Raw genomic sequence first — 18,262 nt, forward strand, 5'->3', positions numbered from 1 at the left:
TCCACATCAAACAATCTGTAATTTATTGCCCCATATAGGGACTGTGTTTTTATCATATTGCATATTTTCTAGCCAGAAATCTAACTACCATATAAGCTCTTGAAAAAATAAACCCTTTGGGGATGGGAATCCAGGCAATATGCTTTCACAGACCCTGAGAAACTCCCTTTGATTTATTTCCTTGCAAATAAGGGGAAGACACAATTTCTTGGAGTATTACAGCTGTTCCCCCAAGCAGGGTCTCGCTGCCTTTCTTCATGTGCTTGGTGTAAAGACCCAGTCCTGCAGTGAGCCCCATGTGAAGGAACCTCACGTTGCTCCTGGAGGGGTTTGCAGGAGGATGAGAACAAAATTTAGAAGTTTTACGAGGCAGTAAAACACACAGCTATACTTGGAAAGGGGAAAAAAAAAAAGGCAGGAGGCTCAGAGGTGTGAATGACCGAAGACAAAATAGACCTGAAGTTCACAAAAAAAACCATGTCCTGGCATTTCCAGAGCAGTGTTTGAAGCTGGTTTGATCAACCAATATGTCCCATATTTGTTTGTAGGTTTAATGGGCTGTTTCCCGGCGGCCTGGCTGCTGGGAGAGGGCATGGTGGAGGTCACCCAGAAGTTAATTTGGAAAGAGGCCAAAAGGCCACAACTTGATTGAATCAAATGTAAACAAAATAGGCCTGGGAACGGTGTGATGCCCTTGTGCCTGAGTCCCCTGCAACCTCTTGGCTCTAAATACAGAGTGCTGGAGCACCAGGGACCAGTGAGGAGGGTCTGACCCCACCATGGGGAGACCAGCTCAGGGCACAGGGTGGCACAGGGACCTAGACCCTGCTCAGGGCACACAGGGAAATACAAAGTTTATTATGGGAGAGCCTGGGGAGATGGGCACTTTGCAGGAATATATCTCCCCTTCAGAAAAATCCATTACTTTTGATGGATTTGGTGAAAGTTTCCCTGTGCCTGCTAGGCTCTCTGAGGTTTATTATTCCTACTGTATTTTAATTCCCCAATCAGATGAAGCTGCATAATAATTAGAAAAATGTGCAAACTGCCAGATTGTTAAATAATGCAAGGCACAACACTAATCACTTGAAAATACAATATTTAAATTGCACCAAAGCAAGTCACTTTTGACTCATTTTCCACCTTCAATAAGTTAGCAGTACAGTGTCTGAAGTGCTGTATATATGCAATATAATCTATCAAGTCCTCAAAAGAAATGTTAATAAATACAATAATTACTTGGACACGCCTTTTGTTCATCATTATTAAACAGTTTGTAACAATTAAAATATTAAAACCACATGTTGTTGAAAAGCAACCAGACATTGCAATTATTTCTTACTAAGGCTATTAAATAAAATGACAGAAGATTTTTATTTTAATAAAAAATGCATTTTAGAATGGATTAGTTAATTCTTCTTAGTACACAAAATAATATATAGCTCCACGGAGTCTAGACCTGGTATTTAAGTTCTGATTCCATTGTCCTTTTAGCTGTGCCTTGGCTCCCATTAATGCTGGGTAAATGCTCTCCCACTCTGTATGCAAGAGGTACTGACAGGATTTTGCCAGGGCAGTTAAATCAGCGGAAATGTGACCCTCAGTAATGAGAATGTAATTAAATCTGAAGGTATCTGACTGTCAGCTGACTTTTCAAACCCAAACCCCTTCTTTCCCTCTTCAGCAGCACCTGCCTGGACCCTATGGCAAACCTCCGGGTGTACTGGGATTGTCGAGGGAGTGCTGTACCCACAGGTCACCCACACTGAGTATTTTTAAACAGCCAGAGATTGTTTGTGCCTGGTGTTTCATGCCTGTTTTCAAACAGAAGTGTATCCTGGAGTGGCCTTATTTATGTTAAGGGTTTCAACTTTGTGGCTTCAGCTCCAGCAGGAGACAGGTGCTTCAGGTGTGTCCTGCAGGGACCATCCTCCAACAATACTGTGGAAATCAGCTGTGGAAAAAAAAACAGACCAACACCTTTAAAGGACATTAATTTGCTTTTGTGTCCTGAACATGCAGCTGATGCCCAGTGGTGCCTTAAAACAAACACCAGATATCCTGTACCAGAGCTGAAGTTTATCCTGTTGTGGAGGAAACAAACCTGAAGAAATCCTTGTACAGCAAAACCTGGTGCAAGTGGAGCTATTGTTAGCAGATTAACAGTTAATTACAGTTATTCTGGGCCTGGTTAATTGTATCAGGTGTCACCTTGTGCTGTGACTCGGGCTGTAATTTAATCAGTGTATGTCTGAGGTAGGTGTCCTCCCTGATGGGCCCAGTTACAAAGGACACAGCTCTCTGGTGTTAATGGGATGTTAGGTAGTTTTCTCATGTTTTTCTCCAAAATTTGACTTAACATCAAGGTTTTTAAAATGTGGTCCAGACTGAGAGGAGAACTGAGATTCAAAGAGTTAATCTTCATTGTTCAGAAGGTAACCTCTGGTCTTCTTGGCTGCAGAAGAAATCCAATGGCTTTTGTTCCCAAGAAAAAGCCTTAATAACAGTGTTTTGATTCCAGTCTGAAGTGGTGTAAGACTGCTTAGTGATGGCTGCAGAGGCTGGGTTGTATTTTCACGCTCATGCTGCCAAAGTCCATGATGAAAAATGGCCCTTGCAGCACTTCAAACTGTGAGCAAGGAGAGAAGTTTGGGTTGCAGCAAAATTTGTTGTTGCCTGTGGCCTCTCTCAGGCTGTACTGCCAGGAGTGATATTTAAGAGAAGGAAATGTGCTTGGCTGAGGACATGTGTAAGAAGATGCTGCTGATGCAGCAGGGTCAGCAAGGAAGTGGGAGGCAGCTGGCAGCAGGTGGGTGTTAGAGCCATCAACAAATACCCTGATGGGCAGGAAGTTACCTTTTATTTTTGGCAGGACCCCTTGAATGCCTCCTGCCTATGGGTGGGAAAGGAGTTTGCTGACCTTTTCCTGCAGCACATAATCTAAAAGCTGAGGGTGAGACTCACATAGGTGCATTTTAGGGCTTCCTTTGTGAGTGTTGTGTCTCACTGAGGGAGGATATAAAGTCACCAGCTTTGAACTTAATTTAAGCTCTGAGTTGCTTCAGCTGTTCAGATGGTGTCTGTACATCTGTGTGTGGGAGAGCCACACCAGGCAGGGCTCCTCCTGCCTGCAGCTCCAGAGCCCTGAGCCTTGCTGTTGGGTGCATTCAGCATCAGTGATGGGCTGCACCCCAGTGTGTCAGCAGTGCCCATGCTGGAGCCTGGATGGTTGTTTTCTCATCCTGTTGGTAGACCCATCCTAGGTGCCAGTTTTGACACTGGAAAAGTTGAGTCCTTGGAGGTTTTTTGGTTTTGCAAGCAGCATCCATGCTCTGAGCACAGAGGAGAGTTGAGACCTTGCCTGGGAGCCAGTTCAGCCATCAGCTGTTAATTAGAGACCAGCTGCTTGATCCTGCCTAGCTAACAGGTTTGGGGGTGTCTGCCATGGAGTCCTCCTCCCCCTGCCTGATAATAAGTCTCTGCTGAAATCAACAGCTTGATAATTAACCCCATGTTGGGGTTGTCTTGTCTGAGGGGAGATAACTGGCTTTTAAGGCAGCTGTTCAGTTCCCTGTGAAGCTGTGTGGACCAGGGGACCTCTATCAGAACTGCTTGTAGTTACTTTTTGGGCCTCCAAAGCCTTGAAGGGAGTGAATACAAAAGTAAAGCTTGGAAAGAGCAGCCCCCAAAAGGGCAGGATGCAATCAGGGTGACTGAAGCTGGTGTTCTGGCAGAAACCTCCGTGCAACGCAACACTGAACAAAAAAACACGATTTCAGGAGCGCCTCTCCACTGGGAGCTTTTAGAGGAAAAGGAAAGCAGCTGGGACAGGGGTTTGTGTTGCAGAAGGAGAAGAGGAATAAAAAAATCCTTCTGGCCCAGCTCTCAGCTTGCTGTTTCCTACCTGGTGCCAAGGATGGGATGTTTGTCTCACAGGCAGCCCTGCAGACGTCGCCGACAGCCAGAGAGCCGCCGCGTGTGCCGTGAGCCAAGAGGAAACCTCCCAGCTGCTCCAACAGGCTGGGCTGGGCAGGAGGAGGCTGTGGGAACCCCTGGCTGCTGCACCCCCTGCCTGGGTCACCTGTACAGAACCTGATCCCTTCTGAACCATGGGGCTGTTACAGCAAATGGCTGGAGGTGATGTGAGACCTGCACGTCCTTCTAGGTGCTCTTGCATCCAGGGCACTTTCCTTCCAGGACATCCCTGCTCAGATGTCTGAAGGATGTGATGGCAATGAGGTGGTTGATGGCTCCACCTCTGCCTATTTTGTCTTGTGTCTTGTGCTTCTGTTTGGCTTGTTGTCTCATGTTTCATGGTGAGGTGCACTTCGGGCCTTCCTGAGTGGTGTTTGGATAGAAGAGCAGGATTCTGCTCCAACAAAACTAAACAAAATATGGAAAATATGGATAATAGCAGTGATGGGTCCTGGCCCACGTAGGCTCCCACACCCCTCCTTCACTCAGCTGCCAATGCCCTGAGGGGTGGCTGCTTGAGAGGTGGAGAAATTGCTCATTTCTAGTGATGCAGAGCGAGTGGAAAAGAGGGGAAGGCAGCTGGAGCTACTAGTAGGAGACTGAGACACTTTATGGGGAGAAGGAGCAGGAATATGATGCCAGAGGAAGAACAGTGTGGAAAGGGGACAAGATACACAGCCCTCGCAGGTAATAAGAAAGGGAGCATCTTTGCAAAACCTTTTCCACCACCCTTGACAGGTGTGGGTAGTTAATGTGCCTGATCAGCCTAGGCAAAGTGAAGAAGACCTGGAAGGGGGTGTTTGCAGTAAATAGCTGCATTCCTATGGTGCTCCTAGGGAATGGTAGCTCATGGAAGTCTTTCTGATCCTAAGAGGAATTGGTCCTGGCAGACTCCACCAAAGTGCTCAAGGTATCATCTATTGCCTGGTCCAACCATGTGTTTGATGATTGGCCTAATTATTGGGTTTTTGAGTTTGAGGAATGTCTATGTTTGATGGGAGCAAATGTAGGAAGGGATACTGAGGGGCCAGTGATAGTTAAGGCTTGGAAAGGCAAAATAGGAGGAAGGACTATAGTAGCCCAAAGAGGAAGCAGCATTTCTCCAGCATTGCCATTCATATAGGGCTTAGGGGATGAGCCAGAAGCAGACAGGGACTGCCCAGGACCCCATCAAGCTGGGCTGGATCCCTCTGCCTTGCTCAGCACCCACACTGTCCTGTTCCTTCCTACAGCTGCACAAAACCAAGCTGTAAATAGCTGGGTGGAAGGGGAAGGAACTGGATATAAGGTGAATGAGCTGATCATAAAGCCTGAGTAATCTCTTTTTCACATGTGCCCGGTGATGAATGAGCATTTGTTCAGGCCAGGGAAGTGACACCTCCCCTGCCTGGGGGACTGCAGACAGGAGCTGGTCCCTGTGCCTGCCATGGTGCCAGCTGGGGCTTAACCTCCACAGGAGCATCCAGTCCTGGGCATCAGCCTGCCCTCACCAAACCAGAGCAATCCATAATGCCTTGGAAGCCCCTTCTGCTTCCAAAAGAGATTTGTCCAGTGCAGACTTGTGTTAATTACTGCCAGCACTTAGGAGTCTTTAACTGTCTTCCTTTACCCATAGGGATGTTGCCAGTTTGGATAGCTAATCTGGAATTAAGCTGATGATCCATAAAGTAGGGCCACCCTTTGGTCAATAATTCACTGCTGTCACCAGCTTCTTTGTGATGTCAGGAGAGTGACCAGGAAAACTGATTTACTGGCAGCCAAGAGCATCTCATCTGGAGCCTGTGAAGACAGTAAAGTGGGTCCTGCTGTGCTGGCAAACCCCAAGTGATGCATGGTAGGAATTCTTCCTGTTCCAGGTATTTTGAATGATAGAATAAAAGTCTTAAACTATTTTATGGCTAAGGAGCCACAATATAAACTCAGAGCTATGGTTCACAACTTTAGTCAGCCACCACCATGGAGTGGTCTGGAACCACAAAGCAGGAGTGACTCAAGATCAGTGTGTGGGGAGGGAATTCCAGGGCCATCTCTTGCTCATGCTCAGAGCGGGCAGGAGGTGCTGTCTGGGGCTTGTTCTGCTGTGTTCAGCTCCAGCAGCACAAACCCTGTGATGTCTCAAAAGAGGCAACACAGGGAAGTGCAGGATTGGCCTTTAGAGCAGCTGAGAAAATGGCCATGTCCAACTCATCATTTTTCCAAGCACTGAAAATTACTTTTCCATCTCCAAAGTCTGCTTTCACTTCATTAACTTTTGATTAGTGATCATTCTTTGTTCTGCTGAGCTTGAAGTAGGAGTTGAATGAGGAACAGGTTTCTTCCCTGCCATGTCTGTGCTGCCAAGGTGCAGCCAACTGGAAGGATCGTAAGGAAACTAAAATTCAGATGTTCTCCTCCCAAAATGAGTTCTTCTGTCCATGGGCCAGCACTGTGATCAGAAGAGCAGTAGTGTGCTGCTGGTGTGCACACATTCATGTGTTCGCTCTTGCTAGACAGAATTACGTATCCTGGTATTTACAGATATTGTTTAAGTTTTAAATATCCTTATTTTCAAATAGAGTTTGGTGCTTGGAGCCAGGGAACACTGAGTTTTTCCATAGTATGTGTTGCATTTTGCTGCTGCCCAGGAGGGGGAAGGCTCTCTGGAGCTTGGAAAGAAGCAATGAAAAGAATGGTGCTGTTGATGTTGCACTGGGTTTGTGCTGGTGAACACTCCAGTGCCACCAAGGCGCCTCTCAACAGAGTGGGTAAACCTAAAGGATCTAGGAAATAGAAATGTGGTGTGGAGGGCACCAGCAATCTCATGAGGGTTGGTTAAATAATAAAGTATTTTCCAATAAAAGATAATTTTTTCCATGCTATTTCAAGGGCTAATAAGCAGAGGAAGTGGAGAGAATAGATTCTGCTGTTGCATGCTTGTGTATGATCAGGCCACCAAATTCAAAACACATGAGTTTTGAGAAAGTCCACAACTTCAGCCTTATAAAATGGGTTCTTTTCCCTGATTCTTGCCTGTGATCAGATAATGACCTTCGTAAGCAAAACAACCCCAGCTGTATTTCATAATGGGAATATACTTCTGTACATTGTAATGAGCTGTTAACAGGGAACAGTATCGTGTGAAAATCTGCACATTTCCCATGATGCTGCCCTGATTCAAAAGCCACACATAAGTTATTTGGTATTGCAGATTTCAAGGTCAGGATTGGCCACATAAGATCTAGTTTTTCACCTCCAAAAACCAATGTTTTTAGCAGGCTGGAATTTAAAATAGAAAAGGCTGATCCGTTGGGAATCTCAGGAGTTGTGAGAAGTACCTTGGCACCTGTGTCAGGTACTTGAAAGTGTACGGTTGGGGTGGGTGACTGGAGTGATGAAAGGGAAAATAACACCTTTGCTCATCCAAAACTCCTCCTTGTGAGGCTCCTGAAGGAAGGCATCCTGAGCTTTGCAAGCAGTTGTGAGCTGGTGAAATTCGCTGAGTTTTGGGAGATTTCTAGCAGAGCCAAGAGCTGTTTTCACTGCTAGGATGAGTTCCCAGGGTTCCCTTCCTGATGCCAAGCAGCACATGGACACATGGCTGGGGCTCCAGAGTCATTTGTGCACTGAGACACTTTTTCTGCTGGATGTGAATACTTGATTATTAAGCATATATTACAATTCTGATTATTATTTTAGCTGTAAGTTTAGTCTCCATCCTCTCCAGCTTTTTAGGTTTGATCGTATTCCAGAGGCTTACTAAAAACATGCAAAGAATTTCAGTGAAACTCTCTGGAACACTTCTTGTTAAATTCTTTCAGTCATGCAAGCTAAATTAAACGACAGCTCTGTCCACCAAAAGATTACAAATATCAATCAGACTTCTCCCCTAAACTCATGAAGGAATTAAATGTTTTTCTAAAAGTCTTCGATTCCCCTTAATAATCTCTTTGGCTGTTCTCTTTACTTTACATATTTTTGAAGTGTGTTGAAAGGGATGATTTTTGCCCTAAAGGAGCACAGTGCTTGTAGCTTGCTGACAGTATTTAATCTGAATTTGTGGGCACAATTTTGGGTATTGCTCAAATTGATATTTGCAATACTGCGGGCTTATTTCCAAAAGGAGAAAACAGCTATTAAACTGCAGTCCAAGAAACATGATGCTGAGCTCTTTTCAGAGATGGGAGATTAATGATAAAAAAGTATGTTGCAGCTCCAACTGTTTATGTTAAAATTGGAAAAATAGGACCAGGTGGGCTGGTGGGATGGGGAGCTCTGAGTAAAGTGGTTGTAAAGAATGAGGAGTTAAAAAGATTTCAGCATACAGTGGCTTGTCCAAGACAAGCTGAGTCATTACCCCGTGTTGCTGCATCTGTTTTTGTCTGGTCACTGTACAGTTATGAACAATTGTGTAAATCACGCTGGGATGCCCTGGGGAGCTTTCTTAGCAGGCAGGCTCAGCACACCGTTCCCATCTGCCCTGTGTTTTAAGGCCACAAGACAAGCCAAACAACAAAGATGGACATGGGAACCAGATGTGACTGCCAGTGTCCCTCAGAGTCCCTCCTGCCCATGCCCACCCTACCCACCCAGAGGGTCATGGTTTGAAAGGGATGAGGTTGGAAATAAAACTGGTGGATACCAGATCTGTTAGAGCTTGTAGTGAGGAGCAGAGGGAGTTTCTTTCCGTGGTGCTTGTGTGGATGGGGGAGGAAAACCCCACAGCCCCCTCAGAGGTGTGGGGATGTGAGTGCCCGGCCTCCCACAAAGAGTGCTCCAGCCTACATCAGCTATGTTAAAGTGCATTTTGCCGTTATGGTTTAACAGAGAAGAGCAGATATGACAGTAAACTCTTACAGCTGGATGAGTTGTGATTAAGTTAAAGCTATCTCACTGTTACATACTACTTTAGTGATCACCAGAATGTGTATTTTCCTGCCTCTTACCATGTGCTTTAAACCACAAGACATGAATAAACTGTAATGTTAGGGTGCAGTCAGCTCTGCTTGCTATTTAAGGATGGGGAATCTATGTTCAGTACACCAAATATAATTTCATAAAGCATGCAAACCATCAGGGAGGTTGTGGAATGGTTGATGAGTGGGACTAGGGCTGCTGCTCTGGATGAAGATGAGACATCCAACAGCATTCCTGGGTCTGGATATACCATTGGAGTGGAGTGGGATTCCCACCCCATGCCTGGTCTCCTGCTAACTCTTCCAGTAGGTTTTGTGTCATGGTCTCTAGTTCTCCCACAGGCAGCAGCAAAATTTAATTGAACCTCTCTATAGTTATCAGCAGCTGGGGAGGGCGTGTCTGAGGATGGAGCTTTTCTCCTGGCAAAGGAAAGAGCAGTGTGGCAAAGGGATGTCACGTTGACTTGATCCAAAGTTGGGGCCCACGTGATGTTTCTCAGAAAGTTCCTGTTTTATTGTGGCTACAAAGGCATAGAAATTAAGCTGCTAATTTATGGCATGCCAAGGAAAAAAGTAGTACTACAAGAAATGCTCAGTTATTTTAATGTTTGAAAATGCACAATTGAAAAATCCTGATCTTCCCTTGCCTCCCACTGAGCTTATTAAATCTGAAAATATCCCAAAGCTTAATTCTCTCTGCCAGAAAGTTCCTCTGCTCTTTTGGGTAAGTCATGAAAGTTGTGCTGCATGGGCTGCGCGGTGGGGTCCCGTCTGGCTTGCTCTGGTCCTGGGATGCAGAGGAGGGAGGGTCCCACAGGGGGAGTGAGGATCCCACAGGGGCAGTGAGGATCCCACAGGGGGAGTGAGAATCCCACAGGGGGAGTGAGGATCCCACAGGGGCAGGGATGAACCCACAGGGGGAGTAAGGATCCCACAGGGCAGTGAGGATCCCACAGGGCAGTGAGGATCCCACAGGGGGAATGAGGATCCCACAGGGCAGTGAGGATCCCACAGGGGGAATGAGGATCCCACAGGGCAGTGAGGATCCCACAGGGCAGCGAGGATCCCACAGGGCAGTGAGGATCCCACAGGGGCAGTGAGGATCCCACAGGGGCAGGGATGATCCCACAGGGGGAATGAGGATCCCACAGGGCAGTGAGGATCCCACAGGGGCAGTGAGGATCCCACAGGGGCAGGGATGATCCCACAGGGGGAATGAGGATCCCACAGGGCAGTGAGGATCCCACAGGGGCAGTGAGGATCCCGCAGGGGCAGTGAGGATCCCACAGGGGCAGGGAGGATCCCACAGGGCAGTGAGGATCCCGCAGGGGCAGGGAGGATCCCACAGGGCAGAGAGGATCCCACAGGGCAGTGAGGATCCCGCAGGGGCAGGGAGGATCCCACAGGGCAGAGAGGATCCCACAGGGCAGTGAGGATCCCGCAGGGGCAGGGAGGATCCCACAGGGCAGTGAGGATCCCGCAGGGGCAGGGAGGATCCCACAGGGGCAGGGAGGATCCCATCCTGCTGCTGAGCAGTCGTGGCCCCTTCCAGCACGATGGGTTTGGGTTTTGGCAGTGGTGCACTGGCTCTGAGCTGGTGTGTGCTGATTTAGCTGCTGTGCATGGCAGAGCCTCGTTCCACCTCAGCTGAGGGCTGCTGTTGGCTGGGGCTTTGTTTGCAGGAGCAAAGTGCAAGTGATGGTGTAAAGGCTTGGCTGGTTGGCATGTTTGGTTCCTGTGCTACCCCCAGCACTGCACTTGCCTTTTTGTTTGTTATTTTTTTGTGGTTGCACCATATTCTGGGAGAAGCCTGCAAATGTCTAAACAAAGTAAAATTCCTGAAAAGTGAACTTAACCAGCCTGAGCCAAAGCCTGCTGGAGGCCATGAAAGCACATCCCCTGAGTTTTGAGATGAGCTGCCTTTTGCTGCCTGCCATGGGGTGGGACTCAGCCAGCCTGGTTCTCACACCAGACAGACTTTGGCCCATGCCAGGGACAGCTCTGCTGCAGCTGGGGAACCCCAAGGGGTCTCACATGGAGCCATTTGTTTTTCATTACGTTGTGCTCCTCTAATATAAACACTAAGGTATGTGGACATTGCTGTGGACAGGGCGAGCCAGATGCCAAAGGCATTCATCCAATGCTGTATAAACTTCAGGAGATAAATATTTTAAAAACTGTTTTCTGAGGCTAGCATAATAGTTTAAAAATACAACCTAGATTCCAGATATTAAAAAATGCCTTGCAAGGCATGCATATTGCTGCAAGAGATGGAACTAACCAAACCCCTGAAGCATGTGGAAAGCTCCCATTTTGCAATATCTTCTCTGTTACTTTATCCTTTTCTTTTTTTTTTTTTTTCCTTAGCACTGAGATTAAATTCAAGAAGCTTTTAACAGCAGAGTGGCAGTGATAGAAATTTTCAGCATATATTAACTAGCTGACTCACACTTTTTCAAAGGGGATCTGGGTTTATGATGGAGTAGCTGGCTGCTTTCAGCAACAGCAAAATCAGGAAAGTCAGCTAAGAGAGGAAGCTGATAGTTTATAATGTGTCTAATCCCTCTGTGTGCTGAGATGGGAGGGTGGGGAGCTCCCACCCATGTTTGGAAAGTGGTCCTGACCTCGTGCTCAGGGGAAGCATTCAAGTCCCTGTCTCAGGGATCTGCAAACTCTCACTGTTATTTAGGACCCAGCTTTAAAACATCCTTTAAAAGATGCTTTCATTAAAAGATGCTTTCATTGCGTCACTTGGCTACCCCAAAAACTTTCACTAGCATCCTCTGTGCTTCAAGAGTGAGAAATGAGATTTTTAGGTTATGTTTGTGAGGCCCATACAGACCTGAGAGATCTGCCATTTCCTTTCATGTGTTACATCTAAAATGGGAGAGAGGGGGTCCCTGAAAGTAGTGACATTCCCTGAACAGAGGCTCCTCTTGCTACTGTTTTTCCCCTGTCTGGCCTACCTTTGGACCTGTGTTTTGTAGCTGACCCCAGAGCTTTGGTGACACTGGGGTCTTGCAGGGCTCATGTGATTCTTGCTGGGCAGAAGCTGAAGGGCAGAATGAATCAATGTGGGTTTGCCTCCTCCTTTTGTTTCTTCCACTGAAGATTTTTATGCAGTTTTGTCCGTGAATGAGCCTGAGCTCCTCGGTGCTTTGGCACAAGGAGTGTGCTGGGGTCTGGTCCCACTGTCCTGGCCCCACTGAGTGTTGTCCCACCCGGGTCACCCGCTCCCCAGCGAGTGAGGTGGAGCAGCAGAGTGACTGTGGCCCTCTTGTCTTTCAGCTGCTCAGAGGGATGACTTTGCCCCCTCGAAAAGCTCCAGGAAAAGCCACAGAGGAGGAGGAGGAGAGCGGAGACTGCGATGATGAAGATGAGTGTGGCGGAGGCTCTGGGGACGGAGAGCTGCGAGTGAGGAACCAGCTCCGGTTCTTAGCAGGTGATGGGCATGTGGCACTGCAGCAGCTGCCCCTCTGTGGGGTGCAGGTTTAGGTGCTGGCGTGGGGAGCTGCTCCCTGCTCAGGTGGACTCTCTGCAGGCACCCCCAGTGCCCCAGCCCAGAGCTGCAGACACCCAGAATTGCACTGGCTGGCCGTGGTGCCAGTCAGGGCAGCAGCTGGAGAAATGCCTCTGCTTCTCCAGGCTGGTTCTGTAGGGGTGTACTGAGTGCAGCCCATTGGAGAGGATTTGAGGCAAGTTGAAATCTGATGTAGGTGCCAGGGTCACCCTCTTCTCTCCTTCTCACTGCTGCCTGCAATCTTTAAAGATTCAAGATGAGTTTCTCATCTTCCTGGAGGGCACCAGAAAGTCAGGAAGGCTTGTTTGACTGCAGCAAATGATGGTTATTTCTGATGTAGGGTTTAGAAACTCCCAATGATTTTTTTGCAAATACCTCGGGCTCGTTTTGCAGAAGTGATTTAGGTACTTGGGAGCCTAAAAATTGCTTTGCTTGCCAGTGTGAGTCGTGTCCTTGGTTACTCTGAAAACAGCCCTGAGGCACTCCTGATGTTATTAATGAGGCAGCCCCTGGTCACTCACTGGGAGAAGAGAGCAAAGGACCAGTTGTGACTTGGGCAGTCACACGTGCTGCTGGTGTGGGCCTTCTCCTACACCCCCTGACCACTCTGGAGCTCTGGTTTGCTTGTGTGAGAAGCCCAAGCTGTTGGAGGCTGTGTCCAGCAAGGATGAGCAGTGCTGGATGTTCTCTGTGGGCTGGAGGTTTGGCCCAGTTCATACTGGTTCCAGTGCTACACGGTGCTCTTTGAGAGACCAGACAACTGAACCTGGATAAAATCAGCTTTGCAGCTTTGAAGTTTAAAAGGCAAATTTGGGCTCCTAAACGAAGCACAGATGTTTATAAATTCCCTCCTATTGGTCTGGGATAATTAAAATATCCTTAATGAAGTGAGAGCTGAAATATTAAATGCCAGTCTCATATCAAAGATTATTGACACATTATGTAAAATGCATAAAATACATATATTCAGATACTAAGTAAGGGAAAGAAAAGACTTTTCAAGTCCTGCACTCCAAGTCTGAAAGATAAATATAGAATTTTGAGAGGGATAAAACACAATTTCATCCAAGAACTAAATAACAAAGTTTATGTTAAAAAAATACAGGTGATTCACAGTGTCCTGTGCTGAGAGCAGAGATACGTGTTTCATTTTCCATGATCTTTGTGTCACACCTTGATGTTATTTTTAATGTGTTTCTAATTTCCTCTTAAAGCCTTCCTCACACTATCATCAGTGATCTCTGAAGTCAGATATATGATCCTTTCTGCCTTATTGTGCCTCTCTGGGCTAGTTTAATCACTGTATTGATCTCCCTGGTAACTTGCCCCCCTTGTCACTGTGGTACAGGAACATGCAGCAGGAAAGGAGGATTTGTCCTCCTCTGCTGCTCTGCTGGAGGGTATTTGTTGCTGCCTTTGCTATGGGATGGGTAAATATTAACTTTAAAGCAGTTGTGTCTCTGGGGCATGGGGCTCCTGGCAGGTAAAATCTTTCAGGTTGCTGAGAGTGTGGAGTTTGTCCAGCAGGGCTTTAAGGCACTGACTGAGCTCAGAGACCATGAGCTGTGCTGTCAGGGAGACTTTCTTCCTTACTTGCCTATGCTCTTTTTTTGTGTTTTGCTTTGGAGCAGAGAGGTGAAGCTGATATGACAGTGACAGAATCCTGTTTGGTTGGTATTGGATATAAAGTGTGACTCTGTTCAAGTTTTATGTTGGAAACCAGCCCAGGAAAAGTTGCTGATGGTGTGGAAATACTCACTTTCAACATTTTTGAGAATGATATTTCTTTTTACTTTGAAAGGGTATTTTTCAATTAATTTTTTCCATCATATCACATGTACATAGCAAGAAATAAAAGGGACCAGAAACCATTCCACATTCCCCCCCAACTTCCACAAATTCTAAATTTTAGGGTAGCATGTCGATTTGAAATTATGCCAGGATTTGAAATCTGGAAATAATTTACAAAATGAGCTTTTACATTTAATGTGGCTTTATCTCTCTCCTTCCCAAGGTGGTTACCCTGTAATAAAGGCAGAAGGGACTGGGAGTGGCTGGGGTTGTGTTTCTGAGCCCCTGGTTTCATCCCCTGCTGGATGCTCTGCAGTGTTAAGGCGGGACATGGATGGCAGGCTGTGTTGCAGTGCAGTGGTCAAACCCAGGCCCCCATCTGAGCATGTTTGAGTCCTTCTGTTGACCCTCAAGGTCTGCAGTCAGGGGGCACAGTTTGGGGCTTTTCCCTCCTTTTCTCAGGTGCTTTGTTCAGGAAATTGTTGAGGAATTGTTCCTCCTTCCTTGAGGAAATTGGCAATGGAGAACTCCTTCCTTCCAAAGGGTTTCCCAAGCCTTGCAGATGGACTTGGTGATGCCTTGAGGAGGAGGAGAGGTGAGTGCCTTGGGCTGGCACCGATTTTGGCTGTTGGTTGAGTGAAAACTTGGCAGAGTTTGCCACCTCTGAGGTCTTTTCACCTCTCTGAGGCAGTAGGATTTTCTCCTGCTCCCCGGTGTGGGTGCCACTGGTCCTGCCAGCTAACTGCAAACATCTGCTGAGCACTGGCCTCACCAAGATGTCCCCTCAGAAGGTCTTGAAAATAAGGAGATAAAAAAAGAGCAAAAGAGGAAAAAAAAAAAAGTCAGTCTAAAATACAGACTAGTTTTGATTTATCGCCTGTTGTATAAAATGTAACCTTTGTTTCCTATTTATAATGAGCCTGTAGTAACTGGACAGTCAACCTAAACTTTAATGATTTAAACATACTTGTAAACTGTCAAGTCAATAGTTTGTGAGTGACTATAAACATATGTTGGTGAGCCCTATATGCTAATAAATTCATTATTATGTTGCCCCAGTGGGAAACACGGAGATGGCAGGCTTTTTTTCATGATAGGTCTTTTATTGTTTGTCACATCTGCAACACATTAAGGGTTTTGAAGGCAGATGATGTTTACAATAAGGGGGAGGGCTGAAAACCTCCCAGCTCAGAGAAGAGCGCATCCTGTTTGTCAATGGAGTACCCATGGAGCCGGCACCCTGGCCATGCAGCTCTAAAAATAGAGCTCTGTACATACACACACAGATATTTATGCCACTCCGATGGCAAAGCATGTCTGCAAATGAATTACAGTATTTCCCCCCAAATTATGAGTCAGTGCAAATGTCTTCCAGGCTGTGTGATGCAGACATGTGCTCACAGCCTGCTGGGATCAGCCATCCTGCACCAACCAGGCACCCAAAGGAAAAAGAGCTTGGGGTGGTTGGTGCTTGGCTGATGCTCCAGCCAGCCACTAATTTGCTCACCTCGGGTGTGCTCACTCCAGATGCCACTTGGAACCAGAGAGGTCATTTCCAGGGAGCCTGAAATTAAAATATGGATGCTGGGCAGGCTCCTGTGCCAGGTGTGGGTTTTATTAAATGCTGGGGGAGAGGAGGTGGAGGCGTTTCGGGACTTTGCAAAGGTGGTTTAGTCCAGCTCACCTGTGCCCCTGGGCTTCTCACAAGCTTTGCTGGGAGGAAAATACCTGTTTTAGTAGCTGAAGCACCCAGAGAACATTCTGAACAATCCAGCAACTTGGGGAGGGGGTTGGGAGTTTGAGGGGAAGATTTACTCTTCCAAAATATCTGTGTTAGGCAGCAGCAAAAGTTGTCTTGGGAACAGATGGATTTGGCAGAATTAAGTAGAAATAGCTTGTCCTGGGAAGGGAAGTTGGCCTCATCCCATGAGATATGTAAGGATAGATGTGTGCAATAAAAATATATAAAGATGGCTCTGGAAGTTTGTGTGTGTAAAACAGCTCCCCTGCCTGGCTGCTCCTGCTGCAATAACCTGCAGTTAGTTTTGCTGTCCCTTGGCTATTTCTAATCTCCCAAGGAAGCCCCAGGTTTTCCTGCACCCTGCCCATTTGCTGCCAGATTCTTTGTGGGTTTCCAGCAATTCATGCCATACTGAGGTGCTTTTGAAGGATCAGCAGTCTCCCCCTTGACCTACCCAGATCTGTAACTCTTTAGTGACTCCTAGTTTGCTTTGCCACTGATTTATCCTCTTGGCAGAGATTTTTTCTGAGTGCTCTCATCATCAAATTGCAGACTTGAATATTGCCTCTGAGCTGGCCAAGTGGGGTGTTTTTCCCAGGTGGAAAGGCTGTTTGTTGGTAGTCCTTTTTCCATGTTATAAAGGTGTAGTTGCTTTCAAATGGGAATTTGGGATGCACGTCACAGGCAGGGGAGGTCTCTGTGTGTTTGTGGTGGCTGTGCCCTGTGTGGGCACAGAGTGGGACCCCTGTGTTCTCTGTCTTGGACCATGTTTTTAGAAGCTGCTCTGAAACCCGTGAGTTGCAACTTTCATCCTGTTCTGCTTTCAAACAACTCCCAATGCCCAGAAAAGCATTCCATGTCTTAGAGTGCTGTAGATGGTCCTACAGCTCAGCCTTTGGTGACCTTCCTCTCCTCCCCCTGTCCTCTCCTGGGTTTATTTCAGGAAGGTTCCATCAATCCAAGCTCCCTCCCTGGGGCTGCTCATTTTGGGGGTCTAACAGGTACCAGGGGTTTCCCTGTCAGGGTGGTGGCTGTGAATGGCAGAGGGGGAGGCCAGACAAGGTCACTGGGTGCTGCCCTCCTGGTTTCTGCTGCTCATTTCTGTGGGAAAAGTTCCTTGGAAATGAGCATTTGTGCTGGAAAAGGGGATGCTCCCAACCTGGGAATAGCAATCAGAGTCTGCCAAGGCTCACTCCATGTGTGTGCCGGGAGACAGATGAGCACTAGTTAAAATATTTACAAGATCATGCATTCCCATCCTTTGTGGGAATAAAGAGCAGTGATCCCTGCTCTGCCAATGCCTCCAGGGTGCCCCTATCCCAGCACCTGTATCTGCTGATGTGCTCTGCTCCATTTCCTGCTGGCTCTCGGGCTGTTCATCCCTCTGCTGATCCAGGCATTCTCAAATACCCGAGTGACTTCTAAAATACTCCTTCCACAGGTGGGAGAGATCCCCATCTGTGTGGGTTTTGCTGACAGTGCAGGGCCACGTGGCTGTTGTCCCATCCTGATGAACAGCCTGCAGGCTTGGATGGTCCTGCTGACAAATATCATGTACAGTACCAACATTTCCTGTGCGTGGCTCTGCTCAGCCTCCAGCAGGACTGGCCTTGTCCTTGGCTGAGGTGGGTTGGATTGACACAGCATCCTTCCCGTGGGGTTTGCTATCTGCTGAAAGCTTTAGGGCTTCTATCATTTTAGTAGCAGAAAATTACTTTTTTTTTAAACTTTTTTTTTTTTTTCTCCAAAGAGAGTGCTGTTGAATGCTTGACTGAAGCAAGGCTAGCAGAAACATGCTGTTTTACAAGACATTCATCCTGTCCCAGGGTGAAAAAATGACAAGGCCAAACGTCAGCTAGATTATCCTGATGGAGGAGATGGAATTGCACTGACTAAAACAGTGCAATAGTCTGATTATTGCTTTTCTATTTCAAATGTTTGTGTTTATTGAGTTTTACTTTTAATGAAGATCTGGTTTAAAGTCAAGAATTCATCATCATTGTCTAAATAAAAGCTAAAAGATGGAGAGGGAGTTACATGTAGCAGTTGACTGACCCTCTAATTGAGTGGCAGGTTCATTAATTTACTTCTGACGTCAGCAAAAAATGATTTTTTTTTATTGACAGACTGAGAAAATTATTGGTGGTGTTTGGAGAAGGACTTGCTCATAGCATCCTTCAGCTGGCTGTGTTGCTTTAACTCTTGCAGGCCTCACACTATACACAGTGTGTACATTTTGAAGGGTTCTTGTCACCTCTGTGCCCTAAATCCCTCCAAAGAAACACTAATTCCATAACTGACAAAGTAGGAAGTCACCTGTCAGAATCTGTGCTTTGAGAAAAG

General features: G+C 46.8%; 1 protein-coding gene across 1 annotated transcript in view; it reads left to right on the forward strand.

Moving 5' to 3' along the window:
• GPC3 (glypican 3) overlaps positions 1-18,262 on the forward strand; it is a 140,470-nt gene that overhangs the window by 102,306 nt on the left and 19,902 nt on the right. Inside the window, exon 7 of the mRNA XM_030272529.4 lies at positions 12,156-12,309. Coding sequence (XP_030128389.4) covers positions 12,156-12,309 — 154 coding nt within the window. The remainder of the gene's footprint in view (positions 1-12,155; positions 12,310-18,262) is intronic.

This window comes from Taeniopygia guttata, chromosome 4A (assembly GCF_048771995.1).
Source record: "Taeniopygia guttata chromosome 4A, bTaeGut7.mat, whole genome shotgun sequence".
Taxonomy (NCBI): Eukaryota; Metazoa; Chordata; class Aves; order Passeriformes; family Estrildidae; genus Taeniopygia; species Taeniopygia guttata.